Source organism: Phoxinus phoxinus (genome assembly GCF_949152265.1).
Source record: "Phoxinus phoxinus genome assembly, chromosome: 1".
NCBI lineage: Eukaryota > Metazoa > Chordata > Actinopteri > Cypriniformes > Leuciscidae > Phoxinus > Phoxinus phoxinus.
The window spans coordinates 43,071,261-43,099,130 of record NC_136876.1 but is presented as its reverse complement, the minus strand read 5'-3'; the positions used below and the strand labels follow the sequence as shown (position 1 = coordinate 43,099,130).

At 38.4% G+C, this 27,870-nt stretch overlaps 1 protein-coding gene across 1 annotated transcript; it reads left to right on the top strand.

The window, feature by feature from the left end:
* The first annotated feature begins 7 nt into the window (after positions 1-7).
* tbl3 (transducin beta like 3) lies at positions 8-27,870 on the top strand. The gene is made up of 23 exons (XM_079620932.1): positions 8-201; positions 341-392; positions 721-816; positions 3,866-3,913; positions 3,999-4,140; positions 7,269-7,353; positions 7,470-7,640; positions 7,739-7,814; positions 7,943-8,039; positions 9,595-9,806; positions 9,899-10,040; positions 12,428-12,486; positions 12,633-12,739; positions 15,416-15,551; positions 15,820-16,050; positions 16,389-16,459; positions 16,667-16,823; positions 21,629-21,687; positions 22,734-22,837; positions 24,280-24,351; positions 24,439-24,597; positions 24,692-24,785; positions 26,030-27,870. Exons 1-23 carry the CDS (start codon positions 170-172, stop codon positions 26,391-26,393), a joined length of 2,766 nt encoding a protein of 921 aa, XP_079477058.1. The 5' UTR covers positions 8-169; the 3' UTR covers positions 26,394-27,870.

Here is a 27,870-nt window from a genome sequence, read left to right as displayed (position 1 = left end):
TGCCACTAGAGGCCACTGTTTTAATCTTGAGTCTTGACGTCATATTCGTGCGACATTGGAATGAACACATGCACCATGCGTGTAAAAATCAGATGTGCATGAATTAAATACACATGCTTTTTAAAAGAGCCATATTATTCCCGAGAAGTCGCAAACATCGTATGTTGTCATGGCTGGACACACGCTGCTGTTTAAATCCAAGTAAGTGTAGTTTCTCGTCTGTTCTCTATGGAAAAGACTCATTCGAAATGTGCAGTGACAAATTGAGATTACTGTTAACTACCTTAATTTGACAACTAGTTTATGATCATCTCGTTTGTTTGTTTGTTTGTTTGTTTAGTTATGCAGTCTCCAGCAAAATAGAGCCGTTCTATAAGGGAGGCAAAGTGCAGGTATGTCCATATTTTTAGTAGGTTTTTTGGTAACACTTTATTCTACAGGGTCTTTGTTACATATGTTGTTATAGTAACTAATAACTATAAATGATGCATACATGCAACTAACCGCAAACCAAACCCTAATCTTAACCCTATACTAAATAAAAGTAGTTACTACTTCATATAAGTCAGTAGGCCTAAATGTATAATTACAATGCAACAAAGACAAATTGAAATAAAGTGTAACCTTTTATAAAAAAATAAAAAATCATATTATTAGACTAGTTGAATGAATTCCAGCTGTTATATCTGCACGTTTGACTGGTTTTGTATCTCCATCCAGATAAGTCGTGATGAACAGCACATCTTCTGCACATGTGGATCAAGAGTCAACATTTTGCAGATCAATACAGGGAAAATCATACATAGTATTGAGCAGGTCAGTCACTTACAGATGTGTTTTAAATGAGTGTTTCTTCAACTGTGGGCACTTTTGATCTAGTTAATTTAGTTGGTCTAAAACAGTGGACATGCATCAATCACAGGAGAATGCTAAATTAAAAATAAGTAAACAAATAAATATTTCCAGCACATCTCATGTTATGTTGTTCATCTTAACTGCACTATTTTGTGGTGGAAATTACATTTTAAGCTTTTTTTATTTTTTATATAATGCATTGCCTCTTTCTAGGGTTAAAATCACTTTCTCAACATAAATATTGAAATGATTTATGCTTGTTTTACTTAGTTTCTTTTTATTGTGTGTTGCCTAAATCTTTAAATCTCCTCATCAGTAGCACTTACACACACCAGACTTTACAATTTTATTTCTACACTGTAAAAACTATTGTTGGTTTAACTTAAGAAAGTAACCTGGTTGCCATTTATTTCAGTTAGTTGAAACAAAAACAAAAAGTTAATACAAAGAAAGAAAGAGATGGATTTAATCAACAGAAACTCAAAAGATTATGCTATTTAAACATTAGTGAATAAATTGATTTGACGTAGGGCTGTTAAATGTTTAATCGCGATTAATCGCATCCAAAATAAAAGTTTGTTTACATAATAAATTTGTGTGTACGGTGTATAATTATTTTATATATTTAAATACACACAGATGCTTGTATATATTTACGAAATATTTGCATGTATATAGATTTATATATAACACATTTTCTTAAATGTATACATGAACGTGTGTGTATTTATAAATACAAAATAATTATACACAGTACACACACATTTATTATGTAACTAAACACAAACTTTTATTTTAACAGCCCTAATTTGACAAAAGTTTTTTTTAAATGTGTATCTCTATATTCTGAAGGTTTGGTCTTATATCATTGTTGGCCTGATTTCTATAACATTTTATTACTAATAATATTATTAAAACATTGACAACAAAATGAAAGAAGAATTTTTAACCTGCTTTATAAAATTTTCTGGAAAATTATGCTAATTGGTGCTGAATTAATTCATCATCTGCATATTTAAACATTTCAGAAAGCTTGTGATACAAAAAAATTATTGTATTAATGTGAGAATTACTGGTAAAGTATGATGATCTCTGTTAGTTAAAATGAGTACCCTGTATAGTGTCTTTCCTTAAAGTCGACAAGAAACCAAAGTTGCAATCGTCTTTTCTTCCGTATTTTGAGTGACGTATATCCGAGTGATGAGGATTGTATATTATATAAAAGTGTAGGCTGGGACTTAGAGCTGCATGATTCTGGGTAATTTGATAAACACAGTCCTCCCACGCTTCTGAATGGTCAACTAAGCAAAACAGTCTGTTTAAAAATATAATTAATTAGAATATTTATTTTTATAAAAATCGGTTTGAATGAATGATTCAATGACAAATACATTTATTAAGTCACTTGTCGCCACCTACTGGTGTAAAATTGTAATTGATACAATCTTTATTTCAAAAGCTGATTATATCCGAATTTTAACCTTTTATCCCAGTTCTTCTGTGATGATTTGAATTATTGTAAGACTGATATAATGATGCTGTGTGGTTGAGAAGACTGTTTGTGAAGCTGTTTCATACCGGCACTGTACATGACAACTACTCTCTCTGGATCAGCGCCAACGCAGATCTGAAGTTTCTCTGTGATCGTACTTGTTAAAGGTTTAATAGACACAGCCGAATCGGTGTCATTTAGGAATAAGATCACATGGGTGTCGAGATTGCAATCTTTCAGCGATTAATCGTGCCGCTCTAGGGGGACTTGATGTTTTCCACTGGGTTTGCTATTGGTGGATCTCATGTTAGTGACAGGTTAATGGTAGAAACGTCATCAGAGAAGAGACGAGCTGCAAGTGGGAGGGGAAGGTATTTTGATTAAAGGGGTCACGACATGAGAAACCACATTTGCCTTGATCTTTTGGTATATAAGAGGTCTTTGTGTCATTAAAACGTCTTGCAAGTTTCATAGCTTAAGACGTCCTCCCCATTATAAACGAATCATTTATTTAATCAAGCTCTAAATACAGCTCGTTCTGGATCCATGGTAAGAAGTGACGTCACGGTACGAAGTGACGTACCAGCGTTTGCATACGACCGCCTCCAGAACAAGACAACTACGCTTAAAGCGCAAGACAACTACGCTCATTTCGTATCGTTGTCTCCCCGCGCGCGCCTCACAAGTGTTCAGTCGACGGACAGCGAGTGGATCTGTGTACAGGGAAATTACGATGCCGCAGATGTGCTGTTCCTGGCTGTGGACAAACAACATCTTTGAATACGCTGCGAAAGATCCAGTCGTCAGGGAAAAATGGATGCACTTTATTTTTTGCGGACGTCCCAGTCACGGCAGTGTTAATTTAAGCGTTTGTTCTATACATTTGAAGGATGACTGTTTTGAGAACAAATCCCAATATGATGCTGGCTTTGCCAGAAAACTGTTGCTCAAAGATAAGTCCGTGCCGACTATTCTGGGCTCAACAACGACGACGCAAACTGTAAGTAACGTATTTAAAACTTTAAACTACTTTTTAAATACGCTGAATCCGCAAATGTTCTGGCTGGGGGCGTTAATAATTGATGCATAGGCACTGACGTTAGCCAATCATAACAGTGGGCGTTAACACTGAACTCTTAAAGGGGAAACACCCCCAAAACAGACTGTTTGAATCAGAGGATGAGAAACTGGGTGGGAAAAGGTCATAAATCACTACATTTTAAAAGTTTTTTGTAAAAAAAACTATAGTAATACTATAATTGCACCTAAGGGAACATAATAATAAAATAAAAAATGTCATGTCATGACCCCTTTAAAGATTACGAGGCTTTTTTAAAGATTTGCACGGATAAATCATTTATAATGAATACATTTAAAAATAGCAATAGGGATGGTAATAAATCTTAATGTGAACTGCGTATAATAAAGTGATATAAAAGTGCCCACAACTGAAGAAGCACCATGTCTGAAAAATACGGCTGCCTGTTTTTCTCACTTTTTTGTGCTTTCTCTGAGCAGGATGATCAAGAGGACATCACCTCGTTCTCTCTCAGTCCGGATGATGAGGTGAGCTCGTTCAGTGATCTGTCATTGGACTGTCTGGTGTTTCGGGATGTCTGAGACTGAGCTGGTGGCTGTTGTTTCTCTGCAGATGCTGGTGACCGCCAGCAGGGCTTTGCTGTTGAAGCAGTGGGACTGGAAGCAGGACAAGTGCACTCGGTCGTGGAGGGCCATCCACAATGTGCCAGTGGCCAGCATGACCTTTGACTGCACCTCCACCCTGCTGGCGACAGGTCAGACGTGAGCCGCCGTGCGCCAGTTTTAATGTCAGCTGCAGTTGTGCTCAAAAGTTTACACACCCCTTGCAGAAAATGTGAATAATTTTAACAAAAATAAGAGGGATCATACAAAATACATGTTATTTTTTGTTTAGTACTGTCCCGTTCAAAAGTTTACACACCCGTGATTCTCAATACTGTGTCGTCACCTGAATGATCCACAAATGTGTTTTGTTTTGTTCTTGAGTCCCTTGTTTATCCTGAGAGGTTAAACTGCCCAATCTGCGAATTCTTCAGTTTTCCAGCATCTTTTGCATATTTGAACCCTTTTCAGCAGTGACTGTATGATTTTGAGATCCATCTTTTCACACTTTGGGATCCAAACACAACTATTTAAAAAAGCATTCACTGGTCCTCAGAAATATCCTTCGGGTCCCATCTACATACTGGTCAAAAGGTTTCACACCCCCCAAACAATTTTTGTTTTGTCTTGTGTACTATATGTAAATGTCTTCTATGTAAAATATCTTATTTAGGACAGTACTAAATAAAAAAAGTACATGCATTTTGTAAAGATGTACATGATTAATCGAAATGAAACCGCACGTGATTATTTTATCCGCAGTTTGTCAGGGTAAGTACGGCTCTGTGGTCGGTAGTAAACGCTGCTCCATCTGAAAGCCAGGGGGCGCTCTTGCGCAGACGCTTCAAATATGCTAAATAAGTAGACAACACACACATCATTCCAGGAAATCCCTATATGGGCATCATACTATCACTGTAGCTGAATAAACAGAAGATTGAAGCGCATTGATTTATTAAATGTTGTCTTTTTTTTGGAGAAGAGGTTCATAAATGCTTATGTTTGAAAAGATGTTTGACGCGTGTTGCTTTTTCAAACGCACATTATAAGTGACTCAAACTCTCAGTGCTTTCAGATGGAGCAGCGTTTACTACTGGTCACTGACAAGCTGCGCATAACAAATAATCGCAGCCTCTGTGATTTCATAATCGCATTAAGACAAATCGGTTTAAGCTCGATTTCATGTCATTTGACCCTTCGTAGGGAGCTTGATTGACAGGTGATCTGACCAATCATACTTCGCCATCCGCCATTTGGTCCAAAAAGCAGTCAGGAGAGTTAGTAGATTAACATGGGAGGATTTGAACTTGAGAAGCGGAGTGTGTTCTGATGTTAATTCATGTTTATTTGATGCTATAAATGAACTAGAAGGAAGAGATGATTGGTTCACGAGCAGCTTTAACTGATGCTCTACAGCGATCTTACAGACACATTAAAGAGCCACAAAACAGTATTTTTTTTAAATATGACCAAATTTGAAAGGTGAGACTTTGTTTAATACGTTTAATATCAAAAGTAACCGAAAAGTAACCTGGTCTGTCCTGTCTGTCAGCGTGTTGTCAGTGTCCTCTCTGCTCCGCGATGTGTTTTTCACTGCGTGAGAACATGGTGTGTGTGTGTGAGAGCGGCGTAGCTTGTCGGACATAGCGACAGTAACTAAGGGGGGCGGGTCTTTGCGAACGGTCAATTGCGATTAATCGTGCAGCCCTAATCGAGCAGATCCCTCTTTATTTAGTTAAAATTATTAATATTTTCACAGATTCTGCAAGGGGTGTGTAAACTTTATAGCATATCTTAATAATAGGGCAAAATGTCATATTAAGATATTTTTAATCTTGTTTAAAGGACAAGTTTGGTATTTTACACTTAAAGCCCTGTTTTCAGATCTATAACTGCGCAGCACTTCTGTGTTGCACGTCACCACGTAGGCTCACAATTGGCCAACGCTGGTCATGTGTGTGATGCGTGTGACGTACAACACAGACACGCTGCGCAGATATACTACGCAAACACACTCAGGCCCACGGAGAATATAATGAATAGTGGAATAAAGTCGTTAGGTTTTTTTTTTTTTTGCACACAAAAAGTATTCTCGTCGCTTGATAAACATATGGTTGAGCCACTGTAGTCACTTGGACTATTTTATCGATGTCTTTAATAACTTTCTGGGCCGGCAAGTTTCAATCCCTTAAAGGAACACTTCACCTCTGGAAAGATGAATGTGTATTTAAAATGGGTCATTTATGTAGAAGAAATGTGAAATTATTTTTGAATTTGGAGCCTTCTAGACTGAGAAAAGCCAGAAAATTTATTTTTGGCTTATGAGGATGAAAGACAACAACTCCCAGAATGTACTTGCTTCGCTGCCCTAGGAGGCCACGCCTACCGGTAAGAGATTGCAGTAAACAACAAGGCTATGCTACTAGTGAGTCTCCGTGAGTCTGCCCAGTATTTTGATGTCGCCCAAAATGTCCAGGATTCGGCTTTTGCGTTCTTCAGTCGCCATTCCTCATGTTTACTGTGACGAGCAGGAACGAGACTGACGGCCGCGGAGAACGACGCGAGGCCGGTGGCGTGATTACTGATGAGTGGCGCCGGCGCCTGTGAGACGCACCGGTCTCGTATCTCTCACGGAGGAGTGGGAATTTTCCTAGCAATGTTAAAACGCACATCAAACGATCACTTGTTTAGCGTTCATGTAAACACTACATTCAGATTCACCAATCGGAATGAATTCAGTTAGATTGAAACAAAAGGTGTGCATGTAAACTATGAATGCGACTGCAGAAAGCAAAAGCCGAATCCCGGACATTTTGGACCATCTCGACGGCCGGACATGTCCGGGAAAAAGAGGATAGTAACCCCTACTACTCAGTTTTCTCCACAGAATAAGAAACTGTTAGCTTAGCTTCCTAATAAAGAATGGCTGACACTATATGTACATTCTGTGAGTGAGATCCCTCTATGGGCGGGTTGAAAACATGCGGAACAGCGCCTTCTACTGGATAAATGATGAGCTAGTGTTTGTAGTCTTACCCTTATTCAAAGAAATTTGACTTCCTGCTTTTTATGACGCAAAATGACGATTTTTGCGTCATAAAAAGCAGGAAGTGGAACACTTAAATCCTTATTTCTCCCATCTCAGGGGAAAATAAGGGAATAAACCATGACCATTAGAAAATGTGACTGGGTTTCTAAAGATACAAAGTCTAATGCAAATGGGTGAAGTGTTCCTTTAAGAAGCCCACAGAGGAATGAATATTTGTTGTTGTGTTTGTAGGAGGTTGTGACGGCACCATCAAGCTGTGGGATGTTGTGAAGCAGTACTGCACACACAATCTGAAAGGATCGTCTGGTGTTGTACAGTAAGTAGTGAAGAAATCATTTCTCCTCAATAGACCTTCTAATTCCTTCCTGTAATGATGTAACACATGATGGTTGTGATGCCACGTCTGAACGCTGTAACGCCTCTCTCTCTCAGTTTGGTTGAGTTTCATCCAGACATCGGCAGGCTGCAGCTCTTCTCTTCCTCTGCGAACTGTGGGATCCGTATCTGGGACCTGCGGAGCAGCAAGTGCATCTGTGTTTTGGAGAGCCACTACAGTGCCGTCACATCGCTGGCCTTCTCTCCTGATGGCCACACACTCGTCAGGTAAATAGGGGAGGGGAACGTCACAGTTCTTGGGAATCTCATCAAGCATTGTCCTCGTAATAGTCCAATTTTAATAAAGTCGTGATGTTCTTTTTTAGTTCTGGCCGAGACAAAATCTGTTCGGTGTGGGACCTGAAGGAGAAGGCGGTGAAGAGGACAGTCCCTGTCTATGAGGTCAGGATGTGACTGTGTCCCATTTACCTTTATAGCTGCTCAATTATTGCCTGTGTATCATACCTGTGAAATAAGCAGGACACGGCCTTGTCGTTTTACATGGATTTCTCTTGTTTGTGGATGTTCAGGCCGTGGAAGGTGTTGTTCTTCTCCCTGGGATGAGCGATTACTCCCAGATGGGTGTGAAGAGTGAAGAGTTACACTTTGTCACGGCTGGCAGCAAAGGTAAACTCTACTAGTTCAAATCTCAAAACATTTACATTTAAAATGGATGAAGATCCATAAAAGCAGTACTGGCGTGCGCAAGTTACAACTCAGCCTAGTTTTGATGTAAGTGGACATAACTTCTGCTCACCTATTCAAAGGCTGCTATTGGATCATTGAGTGTAAACATTTACATTTAGTCATTTAGCAGACGCTTTTATCCAAAGCGACTTACAACTGAGGACTAAAGCAAGCGAGTCATCGTGAAGAGGCAAAAACAACGCAAGAAGTGCTCAAAATACAAAGTTCAGGCATTGCTCAGAGTAGCATAAGCCAGACAAGGGAGGATTAAAGGAAAAGGAAATGAAAAAAATGTATGACGTAAACGCCATATGCAACTGCGCATTACTTTATGACTAGAGACATCTCTACTTACGACCTACTAGCTACATTCTGCCTTGGTGCAGCAAATGGTGCAACGGAATAAAGGACAGAGTTAGTTACAAACTAGCTAGTAGTTACTCAGCGTCTGGTGTGAACTTTGCGTTCCATCTTAAGAACTACACACTTACTGGTATCATCAGTGTTATTCTAGTAGTATTTATATAGTTTTAATTAATAATTTGAATTGGCTTTTATTTTTTTATATTATCAGTTTTCTTTTTAATTTATGTAATTTTGTTCAGTTTTTTATATTTAGCTTTAATTGATCAAATATTTGAAGTATTTAAAAAAAAATTCTAAACGCATTATAAATGTAAGAAATGTATTGCTAAAACACATTACAAAGACTGTGAACTTTGAAGTACTGAATTGTAGAGTTAGACGGTTAAACAGTTTTTCACCGTGGCTTTGTTCAGGATTTTTCAGGATTGGGGCTAAAACGGTGACCCCTGACCCCTCCCCTAACAATATGAACGGAGCACATTCGCATCAGTTCGCCGCTCAATCGCGAGTTACTGTCAGTACCATTAGTTACTACAGCCTACAGTTTGCTAGCTAGCTATGCCTTTGTCACGGAAATGCGTATTATAAATAATAATAATAATATTACCTGGATGCGATCACGTAGAAAACAGATCGGTGTCCTTATTTAAATTTCCGAAAAACGACCATATCAAGAAGAGGTGGATTAATTCTGTGAAGATCCACCTCGATGGAGAGCTGAGGATCGCCGCCAACACCCGCCTCTGTAGTGATCATTTTACACAGGATAGTTTTATAAACTTTCGTCGGAGACAACTGGGATTCACTGATAATCCGCTGTTACTTGTGAATGGGGCCGAACCGACTGTCTCCCGTCTCGGCCTTCATCCTCCCGTCCCGCGAGTGGGCGTGGTTTCAGCGTTTGAGAGCTAATTTTTTCAAGATTTTGATAGCTTATTTTATTTACTTGGCGGCTTTTTTTATCGTTCAAATTTGGCTGGGTGGCTAATAAAACATTTTTTCTGTGGTGTGACAAACTCGGAACACATACTTAATTTAGACTTTTACAGGGACTTTAATTTAATATTTATTTGTTTACGTTTATTATACATTTGTTTTAGTAAGTTTAGTACTTTGTTGTCCTCCGCAGGTGTTCTTCGAGTGTGGGACTCCAGCTCAGCGCGCTGTGTGTTCACGCAGACGCTGCCTGATGCCCCAGCTCTCAGCACAGAGGAGGCCGATCTGGACCCGCGCTGTCTGATGCACCTTCTGCCCATGCCTCAGTCCAACAGACTGGCCACAGTCACCGCAGAGCACAACATCCTCATCTATCAGATGCCCACGCTCACCGTGCAGCAGCAGGTAACCCTCACAGCTCACCTTGCATCAGCATAAGCGTCCGCTGTGTCTGGAACATGGTAACCCATTCGGCTTGTTTATCTCTTCTTTTGAAGTTCGTGGGCTACAATGATGACATCTTGGATGTGAAGTTCCTGGGGAAGGACGACACGCACATTGTTGTGGCCACTAACAGCTCCCAGCTGAAGGTGTTTGAGCTGGCCACTAACAGCTGTCAGATTCTGTATGGACACACAGGTCAGTGAGCCACTAGAGGGCAGCAGCACTCTGGATAATGGATTAAACACTTTAAACACTTGCATTCAAAACACTTTCGGCCTCTCAAAATACCCACACTTGCAATCTTGGCCACTTGAGAGCACATGCACGCTACAGGAAGTGCGTGCACAAGACTGTCTCGTGTCTTAGAAATGCCAAAGCGCAGTTACCTGAACTCACACTAAACCCACACTATTCAAATACCGCTTCGGAAGCTAAGCGTATCCCGTCATGCATCATGTTCGGGAACTCACGTGCCCTGAAATCGTGAGATGTCCACTGTAAGTTAAATGAATTAGATAGCCTATTACATATAATTTTGTTGTAAAAAAATAGTGTAGCGCATTTTATCTGTTCAAAGATGAGTAGGCTATGTGTATTTTGTACAAAATTTGCAACTGCTTTTTATAACTTAATTAGCAGCACCGTTTTTAAATAGTGTCTTTTGTTACATAGTGACTATTGAACAGACATTTAGAAGTTTATTGAACAGACATTTAGAAGTTTATTGAACAGACATTTAGAAGTTTATTGAACAGACATTTAGAAGTTTATTTTAAAATGCAAAGTATTGAATATCAAAATAAAGCTCTGTAAAGGCATGCATTTTTTGCGACACTATTTAAGTGGATCCCATCGGGTGATAAAATGTTCTGCACACGCTTGCAGTCTTCAAGCCTACTTGAACACAAATACATGAAATATGTCATGCAAGTGGTCAAGAGCAAAGGCCGCAAGAGTGGGTATTTGGACAGGCCCTATGTTTTAAGCACTGAACACTTTAGTATTAGTATTGCTGTCACATGACCTCACTACTAGGTCTGCGAGGATTAATCCCTGATTTCACCTGGACGTAATGAAAACACATTTGAGAGCAGTGAAAAAAACATGCATGATGGAAACCAGGGTTATTATAGTTAAATAAAACTAATGCCATAGAAACATTTCTGTTACCTGAAAGAAAATTAAAAATGTAAATACAATATATATATATTACATCACCTAGTTGGCAAGGCAACATTTATCATTTTCATTTAGTTTTTACTTGATGTACTAAAATAGCTGAAACTGGAAACAATACAAATATTGTCATTTTAAAAATGCAAAAGTAATATAAACTAAACTATTTTACTAAAATTGAAAAAAAATCAAGATGTGAAATATTCAAATATAACCCATTTTAAAACGTTAATAATAAATATAGTATCTCAATTCTATTACAATAACTGTGTTACTTGATTTAGTCAAAACAAGAAAATTAGTAGAGGCGCGTGCGTGCGTGTGTGTGTGTGTGCGCGTGCTGTACATGCACTTGTTTGTGGTGTTTCCTACAGCACAAGTTATCATTAGATTCATATCTGCAAATGAAATGTATGAGTCCATGTTAAACACACACACAAAAAATTATTCTCTGAGCAAGGGAGTCTGAATGTCTACCTGGCAAAATAGACTAAAATATTATTTTTGATCAAATATTTGTTCTTGGACAAGGTTTAAAAGGAAGCAGCGTTATTGTTAACTAAAACTGATTCATGTAAGGGGAAAAAGCTCAAATAAATATTAGATGAAACAAGTGGGAAAAAAAACTGGATGAAAATAGAAGTGTTGCCTTGGCAATTAACTGAAACAAGTACTAAAATAATAAAACTAAAATGAAATAAATATTGTTTTAAACTATATAGACAAAAGCAAAATGACTAAATCTTAAACTAAAATTACAATGAAAACGGAAAGCATTAAAATGAAAACTAATATAGAATATTAATAAATACTATAGAAGTATATACAAAAAGTTATACATCACTGAGTGCAAGTAATTTTGTAATTTAGTTAAAAATGCAGCTAATCAGTTAAGATGCCCCACCCTGAAACTAACACTAACCAGTTGCTATAAATGTAACATAACATTTCCTGATGCAAACTGAAAGCTATTGTTATTGTTCGCTCATTGTTTTGAGGAAACCTTTAAGCAGGATGTGGTATAAATAGGTATAAAGTAATTTATAAGTCATAGTGGCCCAGGTAAATAGGTGTGTGTGTGTGTGTGTGTGCGTAAGTTATAATTAGATTTGTAAATTAAATCTGTAAATGAATTCCAGTACTTTGTTCAGTTAATCAAAAAAATAGTCAATAGATGATCAAAACCATCATTAGTTGCAGGCCCTACATACCAGATTTGTAAATTGCATAAATTGTCAACTGTGTAAAAACAAACGGCCTCAAGCTTTAGAAAGGGAGTGTCACACTGAACGTGTTCTTCATGCCCCTCTTGAGTCATCAGTCTACATTGTTGACATTCTCGTCGATGAGTTGAGCACTATTACCTTGTCATCTGCTGATGTTTTGCTCTGATTACCTGTCTGCAGATACCATCTTATCTACTGATGTGTTTCGCAAAGGCTCCATGTTTGCCAGCTGTGCAAAGGTGACTCTTTTACTTTTTTTTTTCTTTTTTTTTAAGAAAACTGTGCCAGCGTCTTTTCACTGGTATATCATGGCATTCAAAATCTCTGAATGCATAGCTTCGCCCACACACGGAAAAACAATGGGTTTATGTAACCTTTTACACAGGACAAGTCCTTGCGGTTGTGGAAGATGGATCCGAACAGCGGCTACGTGCAGTGTGTGGCGCAGGGCAGCGGACACTCGAACGCCGTGGGCTCTATCGCCTGCTCCAGGTCAGACCTCAGCCGCCAGCGTATCACTGTACATAGCGGTTTGATAAGCAAATAAGACATGTGCAAAAACACCTGCGGCGTTATCATACGTCGGTTTCCTAAATGATTGACGCACTTTTTTGCTAATCTGATAACATGCTCTTTTACATTTAAATCAAATAATTACAAAACCTGCTCATAATAACCCATTTTAATATAGTTCATGAACTTTTTAGGGTTGCCAAGCTATTGTGCACCTATTTGCTATTTTGCACCACAGAACATGGTCTATCCAATCAGATTTGAAGGGATAGTTCACCCAAAAATGCATGTACATGACTTTCTTTCTTTAGGTAAACACAAATTGAGATTTTTAGGAAAGTCATCCATAGCTGCATGTGGTCAACCGAGCGGCACACATTCAATGGCGTTATATTGTTGAATGGGTGCCGCTTGGTTGACGCATGAAAAAACACACGCAGCTATGGTGACGGTTATCAATACGACCCTAGTGGATAAATCCGTGTCTCCTGAAGCCAAACGATAGGTGTGTGTAAGAAAAATAAAAAATGTATAACTATAAAGCATTGCATTCGTTTGAGTGTTCATGAGAGGGAGGTTGTGACACGTGAGGTTGCACGAGTGTTCGCGTGAGAAGTGGCGATGCTCTTGTTACTTTTGTGCAAACTTCACAACACACTTTGGGTGTGTTCTCTCTTGGTTCTTTTGGTCCGGACCAAAAATGAAAATGATACATTTGGTGCTGGTTTGCTTGGCGTTCACACTCGTGCTTCGGATGTTTGTGCACAGAAAACTTTCCACACAGCGAGAAATGAATTGAGTTCCCTTTCGCATCTTCTTGCGCTCGAATATTTCAATTGGCAAAGCTTAAAGGGATAGTTCACTTTAAAATGAAAATTCTGTCATCATATACTCACCCTCAAATTGTTTCAAACCTGTATGAATTTCTTTCTTCTGCTGAACACAAAGGAAGATTTTTGTTTTCAAAGGAAGAGAACTTTACTCTCCTTATCGACGGACATATTGTCACCCCCTCCCTTTCTGTCCGAAACCTTGGTATCATAATGAACTCCACCCTCTCATACCAAACACACATCAACCATATCACTAAACTATCCTTTTTCCACCTCCGCAACATTGCCCGCTTTCGCCCCTCCCTTACCTTGTCAACAGCTGAAATCCTCATTCACGCATTCATAACTTCAAGACTTGACTACTGCAATAGCCTTCTATACGGACTTCCTACCAATCAACTACAAAAACTGCAATACATCCAGAACTCAGCTGCCCGAATCCTAACCCACACCCGGTCAAGAGAACACATCACCCCCGTTCTCCATCAGCTCCATTGGCTACCTGTTCATTATCGCATTCAATATAAGTTCCTTCTCCTCACCTATAAGTCCCTCCATAACCTGGCCCCTTCCTACCTCACTGAGCTCCTGGAACAGCACCAACCCACCCGCCACCTCCGTTCAGCTGGCACAAACCGCCTTACTCCGACCGTCCGCACTAACCACCGGACTTTGGGTGATCGAGCCTTCGCTATCACCGCCCCCACCCTCTGGAACTCACTCCCTACATCCATTAGAAACTCAGACTCACTGCCAAACTTCAAATCAGTACTCAAAACCCACCTGTTCAAACTAGCTTTTCCCTAAACCCCTTGTTTTGTTTTATTCCCCATGTGAAGCGTCTTTGAGTGTCCAAAAAAGCGCTATACAAGTTTGATGTATTATTATTATTATAATATTTTGAAAAATGTCAGTAACAAAACAGTTACCAGGTCCCATTGACGTCCATAGTATTTTTTTTTTTTCCTACTATGGAAGTCAATGGGACCTGGTAACTGTTTTCTTACTGACATTTTTCAAAATATCTTCCTTTGTGTTCAGCAGAAGAAAGAAATTCATACAGGTTTGAGACAACTTGAAGGTGAGTATATGATGACAGAATTTTCATTTAAAAGTGAACTATCCCTTTAAACTTTTGTGATGATGCAGCATTGGCCAGTCAACTGTCCTGAGCGTCGTTCATGTTCTTACAACATTGCTAGAATTCATAAACATATTACCGGCCAACTGGCGAATGAGACTGTTTCATGTACTCGCCAACCCGATTTTTACTCTCATTTGGCCCTTGGCGAGTGTTAATTTTTGTCCCTGCACCTATCGTCCGCTGGGGTCTTATGGATTACCGTCACCACTGCTGCTTGTTGTCTTTCAAGCTTCAACCGAGCGGCAGCCATTCACTTGCATTATATAGACTCTCAGAGATGGACTATTTTCCTAAAAATATAAAAAAAGTGGATCTAAAGAAAGAAAGCCATATACAACAGGGATAGCATCAGGGTGAGAAATTGATGAGATAAATTTGAATGAACTACCCCTTTAAAAACCAGAACTATCCATTGTGTGTGAACACAATGGCCAATCAGAGACATATATATATGTTGAGCGTGTGAACACAATGGCCAATCAGAGACATATATATATGTTGAGCGTGTGAACACAATGGCCAATCAGAGGTGTTTAAGAATCTGTTCAACAGCGCTCTAAGTGGTACAATCACTTTTTTTAAATTTAGTCTGTACTTTTGACAACACTACTGTGCAAATAAGTGTTAGTTTTTGAGTTCTTCTAACTCGTACACCTGTTTCACTGTCCCCGTATGCAGGTTAAAGAAAGTCTTCCTGGTGTCAGGCAGTCAGGACTGCACTATTAAGGTGTGGGAACTGCCCGACCCTCCGCCTGCCGTGGGATGTGAACCGGCCTTGATGACGGCAAGACTCACAGAGAAAGCTCATGACAAGGTGGATCTTTGCCCTCGTCACGTTCAATCTCACTCAAGAAATGTGTTTAGCAAAGCTGTCAGGTGAACCGTGGCGAATGTTTTGACAGCACATGCTCGGTTTTCCATCTTTTTTGACATTTATTATGTGTCCATTATGTTGAGATGAGAGTAAAATGCACATTCTTATTGTGTAACCATGATTTATCATTTTCATCAGTATATATAAAATAAAATGCTTCACACATGATTGTCATTTTGTGTTTCTGTCTCCTGTAATATTCCTGGAGGATGTGAACAGCGTGACCATCTCTCCCAATGACAAACTGCTGGCCTCTGGCTCTCAGGATCGCACAGCTAAACTCTGGTCCCTTGCTGACATGAGTCTGCTAGGCGTCTTCAGAGGTCATGGTCGAGGTATTTGGTGTGTTCAGTTCTCTCCTGTGGACCAGGTCCTGGCCACCGCCTCAGCGGACGGCTCCATCAAGATCTGGAGCCTCCAAGACTTCAGCTGCCTCAAGGTAACTTGCACTTTAATGAGAGTATTATTTTACCCCTTATATACCTGTTTTTATTTAATACATTTTGATAAAAGATACTGTAGGCAAATGTTGTTGTTTTTTCTTTAGTGTAACATGACCTTTTAATTTATAGTAGATTAGGAACTGTGTTCAGAAAGCGTATGTTTATGCAAACATTTTTAATTTATGCACATCGTTTCCATTCAGTGTTTTTTTTTTTTTTTGGTGATATCCCAAAATTCGCATGCAAATAGGTGGATGGAAACATACATATTTATGTTCGGTTCAAACTGAAGTTTATAAAGTAGATTCAAATGATTTCTGTTTTATCTCTGCAGACGTTTGAGGGACATGATGCGTCTGTGCTAAAGATCATATTTGTCAGTCGCGGAACTCAACTAGTGTCCAGGTAGGTTGTCTGCCATCTCTTACGTTTTCTGTCTCTGGTCCAAACAGTTTGCATGCACTGTTCAACTATATAAACGTTCACGGTCATATTAATGAGAATATTTGCACAGATTTTATGATGTTTACATAGAGAATTGTTCTGTGCTTGTGGTTCTTAGTCCAAACATGTGCCTTTGTGACCCAACTCTATTTCTCTGTCTTTCTTCAGTGGGTCTGATGGACTTGTGAAGTTGTGGACCATAAAAACGAACGAGTGTGTGAAAACATTTGATGCTCACCAGGACAAAGTGTGGGCCCTGCATGGCAGCAGCAATGACGACCTGATGGTGTCTGGATCAGCCGACTCCACCATCACACTGTGGAAGGTCAGTCTAGTGGTCGACCGATATAGTTTTTTTTATGGCCGATACCGGTAACTTCCAGAGCAGGATGGCCGATATAAAGCCGATATATATATATATATATATATATATATATTACGGCTGTCCGTTAAACGCGTTATTAACGGCGTTAACGCAAACCCATTTTAACGGCGTTAAAGCAAAGCAAACTTTGTCGTTTTTTTCACATGCTTTTGCAACAACTAGTAACATTATTAAAACTACAACACCACACCGGATCTAGCTAGACCAGAAACAAAACAACAGGCACACACTTGTTTGGGCTTGCGAACTGGCCAAAGAGTGGAGCTGCGTCTAGGACAACTCGTATCGCACATCGGACGCGCACTTTCTCAGTTTATGGTCAGCAATAAAAACGCAGAATGGCGCCGCCGGTGTGTGTACACTCATAGAGAATAATGTGTTCAAATTTTAAATACGAGGCACTGCGCGACGCGGCGCTTCTCGTCCGGTGTGCGACCCGCTTTAACGTTACGCTTTGAGTGGCTGAATGATGAGCGCGAGACGTCGAAATGGATGCCAATACGATTCTGAATGGAAAGTTTACTTTTAAAAAGTTGCCAAATGGTTCAATTGACAAGACCAAAGTGATCTGTGTTTTGTCGTTGTGAACTGAGCTATCATCGCAGCACGTCCAGTCTGAAATACCACATGCACACACACAGCTGATGCGTTTCTCAGGGATTAAAGTTCTCCGTCGCTACGACGGATTTCCGTCAATATCAGGGCTCCCCTGTCATTGTCTTAAGTTCACTTTTAATCATTTCAAGGCCGTAAATATGCTTACATTTCTCAAATAGTGTAATAAAGGTCTTCATTTTAGTTTGAATGGGTCTTAAATTAAGGAAGGACGAGGTGTATTCGCCCTGCTGAGGGGGATGTGATCAAAGCCTGGAGTGGCGCTAAAGCACGTTCCTATCTGCACTAAGCATTCTGTGATCACTCCGCTCCCGATCCACTCCGGGTTTTCTATACCCGCTCCCGGAAAACTGCTGTTTGTGCAAAATTGAGGTTGTGAAATGATTGCCTAATGTTAACTCTACTTTGGTGCTGCAATGATATTGTATCGCCACGATAACCGACCTCATCTGAGCTGCTTTAGGGGCCGTTCACATGTTTGCGCTCACGTGCGTTTTAAAAAAAAATGTAGATGCGCGAAAAGTGCGCTCAAATAGAGAGCGACGCTGTTGCAACTCGCCTCACTTGTTTTCCCAGGCAAGGTGAATGAAAAAATCAAAGTGAGTTAGTCTTTAGGGCTTTAGTTTATGTACAGAAGCTTCGAGCCAGTCGCGAATTCCAGCGCGACGCTTCACGACATAAAATACGAGTCTGGCCTGTGAGATGTGTAGCTAAACCAAACAACAGTTTGCAATGACTGTATCAATCAAATATCAGCTTTTGGAAGGTAAGATATACAGGTAAAGATTAGGAGACTGCGAGAAGAGAGAATAGAGATGAGAGAGGAAGAGCAGGTGTTGCATACTGTGCCCATGAGATTAACATTATTATAATGTATTCCTATACATATAAATGTTATATAAGCTCAATTTAACAACACAAGCACCTATTAAATATAATTCCATAATAGTAGTATTGTATTAATATTTGTATGGCCCTCGAATATGAATATATTTCACCAGTAACCACTGGGAGACTTTATTGTTTGCATCACTCCGCTTGTCTGTGTTTGCTCAACTTGCAACATGCCCCCGGCCCGAACATAGACAGTATATAAGATGGACACAGCGACCCCATAGATTTCAACGGAGAAAAGTGAAGCCCATTTGAAGCACTCACTTCCTGATCGCCAGGCGAACTGCGCAGACTCAAACTGAGCTTGACGACGTAGATGTGACGTGAGTCTCCTAGTAGCTGTGCCGAGGGAAATCTGAATCATTCCCTTCCGAATCTCGCAGAGGCGGAGAGCGTGATTATTAGTTGTCAATGAGCTAGCAGCGAGAGCAACTTTATGAATCTCTATGGGCTTCTCCCTTGACTTTATGCCTCCACGTCCCCCCGATTGCTTGCGAGCTTCTCCGCCAGTCTATACGGTAATTTCTCTACTGTGCGACAGAGAGTCGAGTGGTTATGACGCAATCGTTAGCCTATTTTTTACAAAAACAGCTTCTACGAAGTCATAACGTAAGATACAGAGTAATGGAGCCTTTTATACATTGTCGTGTTTCTTTAGAAATAAATAATGGACAAATGGAGTCTTTGGACGCTTCAGATGTAAAGTTATTCGCTGTCAAAGTGACGCAAAAATGAATGGGAGTCAATGGAATGCTAACAGCGGGTGAAGTTCTGCTACAATGGCGGCTCCCGCGGAGGCTTCAGTTTCCGCCGGATGGATTACCCCCTTGGGCCCGAACCCCCCTAGCAAGATCCCTTTATTTATAAAACCCTGTGTACGGCCCTGCTCATGCTGTTCACTTTTTATATAAAAAATAACATTATATTATTTATTCATAATGGCTTGGTTAAAATATAAAATATAGTTTGTGATATTTAGCTAACTTTGCAGCAAAGGCTCTGTTGGCTTTTATTATTTGAGAAATAAAAACTTGTGTTAAATTTATGCAAATATTTTATTATTTGTATGACTACATCACAAAGAGTCAAGTCTTGTAAAAGCATTAGATTGAAAACATTGACATTTCATAAAAGTGTGTAAATAATAGAAACGCAGTTCAAAATGGCCTTTCTTTAAATGCAAATGTTCTTTGAGTACAGTGCTATGCATAAGTTTAGACACCCATGCTAAAGTTGACTAAAAAGAGGAATAAAAAATCATCTTTTGGAAATTGAACTTAATGCCTTAATTTAAAAAAATAGGAAAAATCCAACCTTTAAGGACACCAATTTTCTTTGTGAATTAATAATGTATCGTAAATAAATAAATGTTCTTCCTTAAAATACAGGGTGCATAAGTTTGGACACCCCTATGTTAAATTCCCATAGAGGCAGGCAGATTTTTATTTTTAAAGGCCAGTTACTTCATGGATCCAGGATACTCTGCATCCTGATAAAGTTCCCTTGGCCTCTGGAATTAAAATATCCCCACATCATCACACACCCTTCACCATACCTGGAGATTGGCATGGTTTTATTTCAGTTAGCCTAACAGCTGGTTTGATTTGCATTGAGAGATGATCTTATGGAAAGTACTCCATGCCAATCTCCAGGTATGGTGAAGGGTGTGTGATGATGTGGGGCTATTTTAATTCCAGAGGCCAAGGGAACTTTATCAGGATGCAGAGTATCCCGGATCCATGAAGTAACTGGCCTTTAAAAATAAAAATCTGCCTGCCTCTATGGGAATTTAACATAGGGGTGTCCAAACTTATGCACCCTGTATTTTAAGCAAGAACATTTATTTATTTACGATACATTATTCATTCACAAAGAAAATTGGTGTCCTTAAAGGTTGGATTTTTCCTATTTTTTTAAATTAAGGCATTAAGTTAAATTTCCAAAAGATGATTTTTTATTCCTCTTTTTAGTCAACTTTAGCATGGGTGTCCAAACTTATGCATAGCGCTGTATTTCATTTGTGAAGGTAATGCATGCCATGTACTCACTATACTCCTAATGGATGTGTGACAGGCTGTGGAACGGGGTTTGGCCATGGAAACATTTTCAGTCAAAAGATTTTTTTTTTGCTTTAATCCCTGGTTTCTACGCCCACTCATCAATATCAGTAACATTACCTCATCAGTATTTCTTTCACCCTTTTATTGATGGTCAGTGTTAAATTTGTGTGAAACACACAAGTGAAAATTTTAGTGTGAAATTGAGCACAGTATATGTTATTTTTAGGGCTGTCAAAAGATTAATCACGATTAATCACATCCAAAATAAAAGTTTGTGTTTGCATAATATATGTGTGTGTACTGTGTATAATTATTTATATATATATAAAAACACACAATCATGTATATATTTAAGAAAAAATGGTTTTATATGTATATAATATAAATTATATAAATGTATATACAGTATATAAATGCTAATATTTCTTAAATATATACATGAATGTGTGTGTATTTATACATAATAATTATACACAGTAAACACACATATATTATGCAAACACAAACTTTTATTTTGGATGTGATTAATCGTGATTATTCTTTCAAAATGAAGTAACTTTGGTTCTCGCAAGCTGTTTGAGAGGCAGCTTTATGTGAGCGACACTTATATAGATCAGTGTTGCTTTTTGTGAGAGCGTGAAACCTGCGGCAATGACTAAAATCATAAGAAATACAAGCACTATTCAACCAGAGCGAATGAGACGAGAGGAGGCGGCGTGTGTCGCTTCGCCATTAGAGAGAAGAGCGAGCGAGAACGTGCAGCTTGCATCGGTGTATAGATACTACAGAAAATCAGTATTGGAACCGTTTCAGATATTTCAGTGTTGATGCATATTGAAACATCAATATTTCTGACAATACAATTCCTGAGGATGTTGACAAATGCTTGCATCACCAACTGGAGGATTAATTCATACACCATTCTTATGTAACACACATTATGTGGCCAAACCTATAATTCCTTATGATCCTTATAATTAGCCAGCTGCTATATCTATAACTATGTGAAACTGGATGTTCATCTATACTGTCATGCTCCCAAAAACTCTGGTGTAATAATAATTTGCATTCCAGCCAAAACACTTCTATATACTATACCAATTGTCATGGTTGCTGTGTTTTTGTTTCAATTGTCTACGTGTACTTACCAGTATTGGTCATTATTTTTCTGGTTAGGATGTGACTAAAGTGGAGCTGGCGGAGGAGCAGGCCAAACAAGAAGAGCAAGTCCTTAAGTAAGTCACTGCCTGCTTTATGTAACAAACAGTCAGGCAGACAGATACCTGATGAAAGATTGACAAGGATAAATGTCATAACATTTTATCGCTGGCCAAACCAATCATGTTGTTGAAACAAAATCATTGTTTCTTGAAGCCTTAAAGCGCTTTATTGGTTTACCTGATCTGTATCGTTCCGTGCTTGTCCATTCTTGTCACATGACAGCTTATTTCATAAACATTAGCACTGATTCAATTCTGATATGGTCATATCAATTATTAGTGGAGTTTTCTAATATGAAAGTCATAGTCCATCCAAAAATAAAAATTGTCATTTACTCACCCTCATGTCGTACCAAACCAGCGTGATCATGATTTCAAACACAAATGAAGATGTTTTTAATAAAACCTGAGAGATTTCTCTCTAGACATATTTGGATTGTTTCCAATAATAATTGAACAAAATAGTTGCATTATTTGAATAAACTAACTATATAATCTCTTTCTCTCTCAAAAAAATATATTTTTGTTGAAACTGTGATAAATTTTTTTCAGATTCTTTGAGGAATAGAAAGTTCAATTCACCATTTATTTGAAATGGGAACCTGTTGTAACATTATAAATGTATATATTTATACTCTATATTCTCTCTCTCTTCTGAAGACTGAAGAGACATGATCACTTTATATGATAAACAGATTTAATATAGGATTTTATTCACATTGATCAGCGGTCAACAGATCAAATATGGTCAGCGGAAGATCAAACTTGCTTTCGTGGCACGAGAGTGGATGAACACACTCGATTTTTAATTTTTATGATCTCCTTATAAAACTTTTTGAAACATCAAAATAAGGCTTGTATGGACCTTCAATGAAGAAGCATCTAATGTTTCACTAAAATATCTTTGTGCTTTGGAGATGAATGAAAGGCTAACGGGTTAGTAACGACATGAGTGAGAGTCAATGTCAACAGGACTTTAATTTTTGGATGAACTAATGCTTTTATTGTCTGTCATTCCAAAGGATATTTGAGTGCTTATATATTTTGTGGCATCTTCGCAGGCAGCAGGAACTGTCAAATTTACTTCATGAGAAGAAGTACCTGAAGGCTCTGGGTATCGCTATCTCTCTGGATCAGCCGCACACTGCCTTGCGAGTCATCAGAGGTACTTTGTTTTGTTTCCCTGCATTGAGTCAACCTTCCTGCTTTGCTTTCCAAAAGCATTTATTTTAAATGGCCAGTCTGATTGTTATGAGGTAGATCCACATTTATACTCCATGAACAAGAATCTGAGACACTCCACCACTTCCATTTAAAACTTCATTGTCCTGGGTTTATTTAGTTAAAAGTGAACGAGCTTTAGTTCCTGAATGTTGTAACTCAAACACTGGCTAATTTCTGGTGATGGTTTATGATCGTGTAAGATGATGCTTGGTGTATTATTACTCATTGTCTTGTATTCAACAACACTTCCTTAAGAAATTCCAGCATTGCTCTTTTGGCTGAACTAGTCAAACCTAAGAAATGCCAAATCCATGTCACCATTATGTAAGATGTCTATTTCAAATAAATGCAGATCTGACTATTCATCATTTCTATTCATCAAAGAAAAGAAAAAAAGATGTTGAGCGAACGCTCTCCGCACATAATATACGTTCATCAAATGCTTTCCATTCAAACCCACTAAATCTCATGCTCAGAAATACCGGTTCGTTGGCAGAAACCTCTAAATGCCACTTTCCTTTGCCAGCAAAAGTTCACAAACCAATCAGGAGACATGAATCGAGTCATCTGATTTCAAGGTGAATGACGCTGTGCATATGAACCTAGTTTTTATCCTGTTTAAAGAAGAAAGATTTTGAAGATTAGAAGAAATTTATACTAGAAATGTACATTTCATGACAATGGATTGCTTAGATTGTATTTATTTATTTATTATTTTTTATATTTAGGCTCTCTCTCTCTCTCTCTCTATATATATATATATATATATATATATATATATATATATATATATATATATATATATATATATATATATATATATAAAAACTGTGAAAACATACAACTATACATCTCTTTTATTTCTACATTTGATTATTCAACTTCTCTAGTATTTCTTAAGACATGTGAAATAAACTTTAGGCTACTGTACCTGAAAAGCTTAGTTTATTTTTTTCTATTGTATTTTATCTATTTATTTATTTTCATTTTATTTACCAGTTTTAAATTTGTTTTAAAAGATTTTTTTTTTGTATATCAAGGAATTTAGCTTTTCTGTCTCAGGGCTGCCTTGCTTTATTACAGAAGACTGTCAGTCGTGCGAGTAATGACTTCAGTCAGCTTAAATGGCATTTGTTTTATAATATTAGGCGGACGAAAATGCGAAGAAAAAAAACTAAGTTTTAATTTAGTGAGGTTTCTTCTAGACCTATTAGTCCAATAGTAAACTACAATCAAATCTTTGCATATATTGAATCGAAATTTTATTCAAAATCGAGAATCGGTTTTTAATTGAATCGTGACCCTAAGAATCGATTGTGAGGTACCAAAAGATTCCCCCCACACACACACAATTAATCATGTTATTTTCTTTAATCTTCATAGAAATTCGGCAGCAGGAGGATGGGATACAGGAGCTAGAGAAGACCCTCCTGAAACTCCGCCAGGATCAAAAAGGTACACGCCGCGTGCTGGTGCAGTGCACTATAGTGAAGGTCACCGGGTTCATCGTGACCGCCTTACCTGATTGTGTGTTGTGTTCAGAGTCGGTTCTGCGCTACTGTGTGGTGTGGAACACGAACTCGCGCAGCTGTCTGGACGCTCAGGCCATCCTGCAGGTGCTGCTCACACACCTGAGCCCTGAGGAGATGATGCAGTATCAGGGGGCCCGCACTCATCTGGAGGGCCTCATCCCGTACACAGGTGTTTTATTCAAACCAACACTACACATGATGACATGGTGCTCTCTGACCTGTCCATTAAAACATGTAATGCATTTGAATCCCGTTTCCCGCAGAGAGACACATGCAGCGGATTGGCCGTCTCCTGCAGGCCTCAATGTTTCTGGATTACATGTGGCAGAAAATGCGCATCACGGGTGGTAAAGAGAGGTAAAAACAAGTTCCCAAAACTTCCTGGTTGTGCATTCATTCAATTATTAGTAGTGTTTGCTTAGGGAAGAATCAGTATTATTGCTTATTGTTAAAGAGGTTATGTGGTATTTTTATTTCCTTGATCTTTTGGCATACAAGAGGGCATTGTACTAGAAAAATATCCTGCAGGTTTCAGAACTCAAAACTTCCTTGTTAGTCCAAAAAACAGCTTTTATTTAAACCAAGCTCAATTGTCTATCAAAAACAGGATAGAAAATTGTCTGTTCTAAATTACAATGGTTTTTAAGTGGACCTCATAGACCATAACACATATATGTAGAATTTTTTTTAAATGCAGTTCATGACCCATAAATATTGGTATTAATCTTTGGTGCAAAACAAGTTAGACGACATCTTAATGAAGTTTAATGCAAAACAATGAAACATTGTTTATTTCCTTGGTGATCTGACTACAGTTCTGTAGAATTGAGTGTCTGACATGAGTCACGGCTCAATTCTCATCTACCAAGAAGTGGGTTTGAATCAACACCATTCTCCCAGACTTTCTTTCAACAAATATTAAACATTCCTTTCACTTATTAAAGTATCATTAAACATCTTAATTTCACTGGTCAAACATCTTACCACATTGTCCCTTGCTGTTGCTGTAGTAAGGCTTACTCACTTGGAAGTATGTAAGGTAGTTTTGTAAAGTTGTGCGAAGCTTCTTCAAAAAAAGTTTTCAATTACACACACCTTTTTTTCAATTTACAATACTTTCTTTGACAATCCCACAATCCCCTGCATGAGCACGTCGCTCCTTTAATAGGAATTGAACTGAAAACACCCACTCAGTTCTGCTCCCTTTCTATTCATCAAAGAATCCTGAAACAAACTAAATTTATCATGGTTTCCACAAAAAGCAGCACAACTGTTTTCAACACTGATAATAATCAGACATTTTTCTTGAGCAGCAAATCAGCATTAGAATGATTTCTGAAGGATCATGTGACACTGAAGACTGGAGTAATGATGCTGAAAATTCAGCTTTGATCACAGGAATAAATTACATTTTACAATATATTATAATAGAAAAGTTATTTTAAATTGTAATAATATTTCTGTTTTTACTGTATTTTTTATCAAACAAATGGTGAGTTAAATCTTACAGAGACCAAACTATTGAACAGCGGTGTGGTTGTGGTTCCCCAGTCATTCATTTGAAAGTTTATTCAATATATCACATTTGATTTGTTTTCTAGTGTGAACTTGGACGATGATGAGATGGACACCAGTCCTCAGTCCATATTCATCATAGACAAGCAACCAATGGCGACGACTGACACTCAAGCATCTCAGCAGCAACAGGAAGAGGAAGAGGAGGAGGAGGAAGATTTGGAGGATTCAGAAAACGGAGTGGAGCTTCTTGACGACGGTGTCAGCACGTCTAAGAGTGCTCATGTGAATCTCAAGAAACACAACGGGGTGAATGGAGGCGCAGAGGAAGGTCATGTGTCCAGTGAGGAGAGTGAAGATGATGAAGATGAAGTCATGGAAATTTCCACCAAGTCTCTTACCAACACATTTACAGGTTCTGCCCTTTGCGAAACAGCAACTATAAGATGATTGGCTGCTGTAGCTGTCAATCACAAGCCATTTTATTCAGTACTGTATATTGAAGTGATGGACCATTTCTGGTCTTTCTGAGACACACCGTTGCTGATAAACAGGGGTTTCCTATTTGTATCACCACACCAATTGCAAAATGCTTAGACTTTTGTTTTTTTTGTCATCCTTCAAATAAATAATGGTCAAATCTCTTGAAAAATAAAAATAAATTGTATTACCCTCTCTGTTGGAATTAAGTTGAGGTCTGTCAATCAAAAAAATTTTTAGTAGTAGTAGTCAATGAGCAACATTTAAGAATAGGAATAAATATTCAAATTAAAACCACTAATAAGATGATTTGGGCAATTTTACATATCAAATTCAAAATAATTTAACCAAAACATGAGTATTCTACTTTTTTGAAACCCATTGAAACTTTTAACATTGTACTTTATTTTATCATGGAATGGACAATTTGTATTTGTCCAGAACTTGTGGACAAATACAAGAACTTGTATTCATCACAGAACTTTGATTCATCAAAGAACATTCCTTAAATATCTCACTGAACTTCTAGCACTGTTCAAACAACCATTTCCAAAAACAAACTCGACCCTTCATGCTCTTGCTATAATAGTGCGTGTTGAGTCCTTTTAATGATACCGTGCCTTGTTCCCGCATCGGTTTTCCTGAAACGTGTAGTATCTTGTGCAAACAGTGTGTGTGTGCACTGCTTAAACCAGTATTGAATGTTGGGCATCCCAGATTGCTGCAAGTGTTGGATACACGCATGTGTGACGCACAGCTTGTATGCCATACTCTATCCTCCTTTACCGAATACCAACTACACCTGTTCTCTCTTGAGTTGATCTTGATGTTTGCATTCTACATAATGTGTCTTGACCCCAACCATGTCTGAGTTTACACAAACAAGTAATTTGTCTGTTCTCTCTGAGCGAACGCAGCGGCTCGGAACATGCGGTCCCATTGTGCAGAACAGGATGCCAGAAACCAAGAAACGAATAAAACGTTTCACTTGTTTCAGTCACACCTGGTTATGCAAAAAAACTGAATGAGATCTCATTGTGCCAGATTAAAACACTGAATAGCTTTGACTGCCTGACTGTCATCTAATCAGGTTTGCGTTGTTTTTTTAAATATGCATAAATGTCTTGGTTATTTTTTTTGGTCTGCTCCTGAAGAGTTGCTTGCAAGACCAACTTGCTCCGACACACTTGTCTGGGCGTTTCTCGTGTTTCTGAAGACCTTGAAAAGCTAGTTCAGGTGTGTTTCGTTAGAATTGGAGCTAAATTCTGCAGTTTAGTTGCCCTCCAAGAACAAGGGTCTGTTCTTTATACCTTGCTTAATACATCTAAGATGATTTGACCGATGCCAGATCTTCTAATCGTGATAACTGATCTCTTCTCTGGTGAATTTGGTTCTTTAAACGAATTTGCAGATTTTATTAAAATATCTGTATTAAACTGTCTGAGAT